This window comes from Etheostoma spectabile, unplaced genomic scaffold, assembly GCF_008692095.1.
Source record: "Etheostoma spectabile isolate EspeVRDwgs_2016 unplaced genomic scaffold, UIUC_Espe_1.0 scaffold453, whole genome shotgun sequence".
NCBI lineage: Eukaryota > Metazoa > Chordata > Actinopteri > Perciformes > Percidae > Etheostoma > Etheostoma spectabile.
Genome location: NW_022605611.1, coordinates 308,473 through 316,281, shown reverse-complemented (window position 1 = coordinate 316,281; position 7,809 = coordinate 308,473). Strand labels below are relative to the sequence as shown.

Sequence of the window (7,809 nt, the reverse complement as noted above, 5' to 3'; positions counted from 1 at the left end):
GGAGAACGAAAAGAGAGAGCCAGCAGACGGAAGGAGAAGAGTTGAGTCCACACGCAGATAATAATACCATAATAATAAAAGTTCACATATATTATACCATAGACATATGTGTCCTTTCCATTAGGAGGCGTGGCTTCCACTAAGGGACGGTCTTTTCATTAGGGGCCGGTGGTTTCCATTAGGGCTCGGCTGGCCTTTAACCATAGAGGCCGTCTCTCTTCTATTAGGGGCGGTGTCTTTACATTAGAGGGCCGTTGTTTACATTAGGGGCCGGTGTGTCTTTACATTGAGAGGCCGGTTTGGTGTGGCGGGCTTTTACATTAGAGGCCGGGTCTGTTGTTACATCCTCTCCACATCTACGAGAGGCGGGTCTGTTCATTAGAGGCCGGTATCTTTATATAGAGGCTGGTTTTTTTCTCTAGTGGAGCTGGGGGTTGTCAATTAGGTGCCGGTGCTTTACATAGTGCCGGTGGACTTTACATTAGAGTCCGGTCTCTTTTCTATTAGAGCCGGTGGCTGTAAATAAGAGGCCGGTGGTGAATTACAGGAAGGGCGGTTTGTTCTTTACCTGAGGGGGCCGGTGGCTTTACATTAGAGGCGTTGTATTTCTATTGGGGGCCGGTGTCTTTTTCCATTAGGGGGCCTTGTATTTTATAGAGGGAAGTTGTCTTTATTTTAGAGGCGTTGTCTTTTACATTAGGGGCCGGTTTTGTCTTTAATTAGGGGCGGTGCTTCTATTTAGAGCACGGGTACTTTACATTAGAGGCCGGTGTCTTTCCATTAGGGGCCGGTGTCTTTCCATTAGGGGCCGGTGGCTTTACATTAGGGGCCGGTGGCTTTACATTAGGGGCCGGTGGCTTTACATTAGGGGGCGGTGTCTTTCTATTAGAGGCCGGTGTCTTTCCATTAGGGGCCGCTGTCCTTACATTAGAGGCCGGTGGCTTTACATTAGGGCTCTGTCTCTTAACATTAGAGGCTGGTCTTTTTCTATTAGGTCTCCTTCCATTAGTGGCCACCCCCCCCCCCACATGCAGAGACACAGATTGACAGATTGACGGCCGTTGATCAGTACTTCCTGTGTTTGTAGGGTTCTCCAGCAGCAGAGAGAAGAAGAAGAACGAGAGCGAGAGCAGCAGCGACAGGTGACTCGACAACGTCAAACACACACGACACATTAGCTCAACAAAATGACAAATGACGTGTTTTTGTGTTTTAGAAGCAGCAGGAAACAGGAAACAGGAAGTCGGGCATCAACTCTGCTGCGTCTGTGCAGAAAGCGAACGTGAGTCGACTGATGTACAGATTTCTCTTTTTAAAATGTCTCCTGGGTGTCCCGTGTCCTCATGGAGGGGAAATCATCTCTTTAACTGTGGTTCACAGGAGGCCAAGTCGCTGATTTCCCAGAGGTCCTTTAACCCCAGAGACGTGTTCAAGCAGAGGGAGCAGAGCTTTGAGTCCAACAACAGGCCGTCCAACGAAAGGCCGTCCAACAACAGGCCGTCCAACGACAGGACGTCCAACGACAGGACGTCCAACGACAGCCCGTCCCCTGCAGCGTCCACAACTGGTAAACAAACACTAGGGCGGGGTTACAGTCGTCCACATCGACGATGTTCCACTTCCAGGATTGTTCATGTTCGGCCGGCTGTCCGTCCCCATCCTCTATCCGTCCCCGTTCTCTGTCCGTCCCCATCTTCTGTCCATCCCTGTATTCTGCCCGTCCCCATCCTCTGCCCGTCCCTGTCCTCTGTCCGTCACCATCTTCTGTCCGTCCCCATCCTCTGTCTCTGTCAACCCATCATTTAGGTATCTAACCTCAACTGCCGTCTCCGCGTGATGCTTACGTTTTTAACTGTCCATTTGTCAGAGAGAGAGGACTTTGTTGTGGTCTCTCTACTCCCAGGCTGTCGTCTCCAGCTGTTTGTCTCTGTCTCTTCTACTGATCTAAACTGGTCTTGTAGCTGAAACTGATGGACTCAAATCGTGACTTTGTGAATCAGACTCGACTCGGTTCAGGGAATCATTAGCGGACTCTAACCCGAGTGAAATACACCTGGAGACGCGATGCTACCTGAGGTGGTTTAAAGGTGTCCCTGTCGTCCCTCTGTGTCTCAGGGAAGCTGCAGAGTCCGTTTCTCTCTCAGAGATCCTTCGAGGGAGAAACTCCGCTGCAGGCTCGGCTTCCACCGGCTGGGGTCCCGGTCTACTCCATGCACCGTCTGTCTCCTGTCTCACCTGTCTCATCTGGGCCGTCTCACTCATCGGCTCCGGCTGGGGTCCCAGCCTACTCCACGCACCGCCTGTCCCCTGTCTCACCTGTCTCACCTGTCTCACCTGTCTCACCTGGGCCATTTGGGGTCCATGCAGGTCTGACACTCAACTAACGGGAACTCTTCTTTTGGGCTGTCAGGAGATTTAGCGACTGATTTCCTCCTTTCATTAAACACAGAGCCGTCATCTGTCTCTCTGTCTCTGTCCCTCTCTCTCTCTCTCTCTCCCTCTCTCTCTCTCTCCTTCTCTCTGTCTCTCTATCTCACACTCTCTCTCTCTCCCTGTCTCTCTTTCTGTCTCTCTCTCTGTCTCTCTCTCTCTCCCTGTCTCTCTCTCTCTCCATGATGTCCTCTGTTACACAATAAATATTAAAACTCTGTGCTAATTAACACAGAAGTACAGTAGGCTTTATGAATTATTAAATAATATCTAACACCTTTCCCTTCATGTTCACACCCACCAGAGGACCTGTACGACGTACCCCCCTCAGTCCAGACTGAGGATGACCAGTACGACGTACCCCCCTCAGTCCAGACAGAGGAAGTCCTGTACGACGTACCCCCCTCGGTCCAGACAGAGGAAGACCTGTATGAAGACGTCTACCGCCCACACAGCTCCACAGTGAGTCCTTTATTTTACTCTCTTAAGACAGACAGAGCTCAATTTCTACTCTAAGATTCAACATTTGGACAGAAGCGGTCATCATGTCCCTCATGCTGTCTGTCTGAATCTGTCTCTCTGGATTCACCCTCTGTCATTTTAGCGCCTGTCCCTTTAAGACCAGAAGTAGACCAGAACCAGAACTACTTAGTTAAATTCCTTATCTAATTTGTTGAAATCTTATAGACCGGAGACCGTAACGTGGAGACCAGCAGACCGGGCGTCTGTGCCAGGGCTCTGTATGACTACCAGGCTGGTATGTACACACACACACACACACACACACACACAAACAAATAGAACCACATACACACACACACACACACACAGACACACACACACAAACACATGACGGAGAAAAAAACAGAGAAGCGAGGAGAAAAAGCGAGAAGAAGAGAAAAAAGAAGAACAAAAGAAGAAAAGAGGAGGGAAGCGCAGCCAGACAGAAATAAGAGAAAAAAAAAGAGCAACACACAACGTGTGGGTAGGAAAGAGAAAAGAAAAAAAAAAACGGAAACAAAAGTAGGAGAAGGGAGGACTAGACAGTCAAAAAACACGCAAAAGAGAAAAAAGGCCACAGTAAAAAAAAAAAAAAAAGGCAGAAACAGACAAGAAAAGGAAAGCCTGAAAAAAGAAAAAAGCCAAGAAAGGGGGGAGAAAAAAAAAGAAAAAAAGAGAAAAAAATGAGGAGAGAAGGAAAAAAAGAGGAAAAGAAGGGGGGGGAGAGGAGAGGAGAGTGAAATGAAGGGGGGTGTGAAATGGGGGGAAGTGGATTATTAAAGGGGCATGGGCATGGAGAAGGGGAGAAGATAGAAGGGGTAAGAAGGGAGTAAGGTAGAAGGGTAGAGGTCCTAATGGTATACGTATAACAGTGATGAATGGAATAAGGTAGAATTGTATACTTGATGAGGTAACTTGTATTAAGTCTAGTATATAAGGGTATACTTGTAAATACGGTAGCAATTAAAAGGGATATTTGAGACTTGGCTGCCTGTCTCATGTTATTCGAGAATGTCTCATTTCTCCTCATTGTCTCCTTGCTTCATGGTCTAATTGTCTCATGGTATTCCTTCTCCTGTAAACTTGGCTTACTGGCCTCATTGTCTCCTTGTCTTCGAAGGGCGACGTTCTCCTTTTCTCCTTGGCTACGGGTCCCCTGGCTTCCTTCCTCATGGTCGTCCTGACCTTGTCTACTGTCCCCCGTGTCCTCGTGGCGACTGGTATTCCTGTCCCCGTGTCGTCCTTCTCCTTGCTCCGTGTACCTTTGTCTTCCTGTCTCCTTGTCTCCTGTCCCCTTGTCTTCCTGTCCCCTTGTCTTCTTGTCTCCTTGTCTTCCTGTCCCCTTGTCTTCCGTCCCCTTATTCTTTCGTTTCTCATTGTCTTCCTTTCCCTGTCTTCCTGTCCCCTTGTCCTTCTTGTCCCTTGGCTTTTTGCCTGTCCCCCGTGTCTTCTTGTCTCCTTGTCTTCCTGTCTTCCTGTCTCCTTGTCTTCCTGTCTTCCTGTCTCCTTGTCCTTCCTTGTCTCCTTGTCTTCTTGTCTTCCTGTCTTCTTGTCTCCTTGTCTTCCTGTCTTCCTGTCTCGTTGTCTTCCTGTCTTCTTGTCTCCTTGTCTTCCTGTCTTCCTGTCTCGTTGTCTTCCTGTCTTCCTGTCTCCTTGTCTCCTTGTCTTCTTGTCTCCGTGTCTCCGTGTCTCCGTGTTGTCCAACAGGAAGTTGTGGCTGAGTAGAACAGGAAGTCCGACCTGTCGTATCTCCAAGCCGACGTTCACCAACGAGAGACGCATCGACCAGATGGAGCTCTCCGGCTTCAAGACCCACTTCCCTCCTTCCCTCCTTTCTTCCTTCCTTCATTCCTTCCTTCCTTTTTACCTTTCCTTCCTTCCCTTCCCTCCTTTCCTTTCCTTTCCCTCCTTTCCTTCCTTCCTTTCCCTATTTTCCTTCCTTCCTTTCCTTCCTTCCTTCTTTCCTTCCCTCCTTTCCCTCTTTTTCCTTTCCCTCCTTTCCTTCCTTCCCTTCCCTCCTTTCCTTTCTTTCCCTCCTTTCCTTCCTTCCTTTCCCTATTTTCCTTTCCCTCCTTTCCTTCCTTCCTTTCCTTCCTTCCTTCTTTCCTTCCCTCCTTTCCCTCTTTTCCTTTCCCTCCTTTCCTTCCTTCCTTTCCTTCCTTTCCTTTCCTTCCTTTCCTTTCCCTCCTTTCCTTCCTTCCTTTCCTTCCTTCCTTCTTTCCTTCTCTCCTTTCCCTCCTTTCCTTTATACCTTTCCTTCCTTCCTTCCTTCCCTTCCCTCCTTTCTTTCCTTTCCCTCCTTTCCTTCCTTCCTTCCTTCCTTCCTTTCCTTCCTTCCTTTCCCTCTTTTCCTTTCCTTCCTTCCCTTCCCTCCTTTCTTTTCTTTCCCTCCTTTCCTTCCTTCCCTTTCCTTTCCTTCCTTTCCTTTCCCTCCTTTCCTTCCTTCCTTTCCTCCCTTCCTTCCTTCCTTCCCTCCCCCGGAGCAAGAGCACTGGCTTCTGGGAAGTGGAGTTTGTTTGAGTCCAGAACAAAGTCTTCAGATAATTAAATCTTTGCCAATAAAAGAAAAAAAGAACCGTTGTGGATCCGACGCTTTTATTTTGAAGGATCACTTTTTGGGGCTTTTCCACCTTTATTATTTGACAGGACAGTTAGGTGAGAGTACGTGCGCCTGCTCCACCGCTGAGCCAACCCGGCCACGTGAACCCAACAGTGTAGGGGCCCGAGTTCCACGGCCAAATGGGATTGGTACGAATCGGATGGAACATTCAAGCCTGATATGTGACACGTACCAACTGGGGCTACAACAGGAAGAACCATTTTTGATCTGAAGTCGCGGTGAATTGATTTAGTTTTTTTTTTTTTTTTTTGTCGTATCTGACTTTGTGACCATTGAAAGATTTTTTTCTCCGAATTTAGAGAATTCAGAGAAAAGAGGGGAACTCAGAACAAATCAATCCAGATTATGTTTTTCAAAATAAAAGATTTTCAACATTAACTATTATTGGCTGTTAAGTGCCACTACGTAGCCATCCCTCCCGGAAGCTGAGAAATCCTCTTTTGTGGAGCCATGAGTCGCCGTGGTTACGAGGAGGGTCCCTGTTAATATTTACAGCTATCTATCCAATTACAACCCAACCGTTAAGAAACCAGCCCAGTCAAAGACGAGTTGTTGACAACCAAACACGACCCGAACAAACTTAAACACCCTGTGATGGCTCCGCTGTGTCAAAGCAAAACTAAACCTTCTTTATGGCCTTTCCACCATTCATCACATTACGATGACTTATTCCTAGAATTTAATGCCTGTAGTTCGTTCAGGTTATTGTGTTTGAGTGTGTGGAATGGGTTTTTTCATTTCGAGTCTTTATTTGCACTTTTTGTTTGGGCTTTTTTAGAAAGGCAATAAGACAAACGCACAGCACCGTATCCTGTGAAATGCGTTCATACAAAATTTTCCGTTTTTATAAGTTATTTTCTTCTGATTTTTTTCTGTTCTAAGTTGAGACAATGTGGCTCGGGTACTATGTTAGTATGCGCCCCTGTACTAGTACTGGACAGTACGGAAGAGGATTGGGCCACTGGTGAATTTTTTTTGTGAGTTCTGACTTTTTTCCTAGAATTCTGAGAAAAAAGTCAAATTCTGACTTTGATCTCAGAATTCTGACTTTAATCTCAGAATTCTGACTTTAATCTCAAACTGCAAGTTTTTCATCTTTTAAAGCCACTAAAATACTTGATGTTAAAATATTTAATTTTGAAAAACACGTTATCTGAGTTGATTTGTTCTGAATTCTTCTCTTTGAAATTTAACTGGGAAAAAGTCTTTGATTTCCGTCTTTAAAAAAAAAAAACGTGACCATTGAAACATATTTTGCAACGGTCACACATTCAGATCCCCAAAAAACTAAAAAAAAAAAAAAAAGAAGAAAAAAAAAAAATCTATTTACAGAATTTCAGGTTAAAATGGATTCAGATCGCTCAGATTTCGGGTGGAAAAAATTTAAACATTCACACGACAGCCAGGCCGGGCTCTGATTGGCCGGACGTCGGTTCGATTCCCTCTCCTGTCCTGGCACTTTTTTCTCAGAATTCTAAGAAAAAAGTCAGAAACTCACAAAAAAATTCACTGAATTTTTTTTTGTGAGTTCTGACTTTGATCTCAGAATTCTGACTTTGATCTCAGAATTCTGACTTTTTCCCAGAATTCTGAGATGAAAGTCATTCTGTGTTCTCACCTGTGTATCTGTGTCAGTAAGGCCTAGTGTCACACTGCCACTAGAAACTACGATCGAATAGAAGTTTATACTTCCACGACCCTCAGGGGTCATCATAGGTCACGCATTGGAACTGCAGCACTTTTTTTGGTGGGGGGGTACAAATGTAGTCGAGAAATCTGATTGTCAGTGTGCTTTTAAAGTTCAACCATCCCGTTGACATGACACCGCACCATGCCAGGACAGGAGAGGGAATCGAACCGACGTCCGGCCAATCAGAGCACGGCCTGGCTGTCGTGTGAATGTTTAAATTTTTCCACCCGAAATCTGAGCGATCTGAATCCATTTTAACCTGAAATTCTGTAAATAGATTTTTTTTTTTCTTCTTTTTTTTTTTCTTTTTTTCTTTTTTTGGGATCTGAATTTGTGAATCTGAGTTTTTTTTTTTTTTTTTTTAAAGACGGAAATCAAAGACTTTTTCCCAGTTAAATTTCAAAGAGAAGAATTCAGAACAAATCAACTCAGATAACGTGTTTTTCAAAATAAAATATTTTAACATTAAGTATTTTAGTGGCTGTAAAAGATGAAAAACTTGCTGTTTGTCTCTTATTTCTTACATGTGTGCGCTATACGAGTTTTCTGTGGATGATGGGTGTGTGTG

General features: G+C 45.5%; 1 protein-coding gene across 1 annotated transcript in view; it reads left to right on the top strand.

Moving 5' to 3' along the window:
• The window catches only part of LOC116686708 (drebrin-like protein A), a 9,301-nt gene that overhangs the window by 1,130 nt on the left and 362 nt on the right, over positions 1-7,809 (top strand). Inside the window, exons 2-8 of the mRNA XM_032511732.1 lie at positions 5-38; positions 1,088-1,142; positions 1,217-1,282; positions 1,381-1,567; positions 2,116-2,367; positions 2,735-2,892; positions 3,118-3,187. Of these exons, the coding sequence (XP_032367623.1) occupies positions 5-38; positions 1,088-1,142; positions 1,217-1,282; positions 1,381-1,567; positions 2,116-2,367; positions 2,735-2,892; positions 3,118-3,187 (822 nt within the window). The remainder of the gene's footprint in view (positions 1-4; positions 39-1,087; positions 1,143-1,216; positions 1,283-1,380; positions 1,568-2,115; positions 2,368-2,734; positions 2,893-3,117; positions 3,188-7,809) is intronic.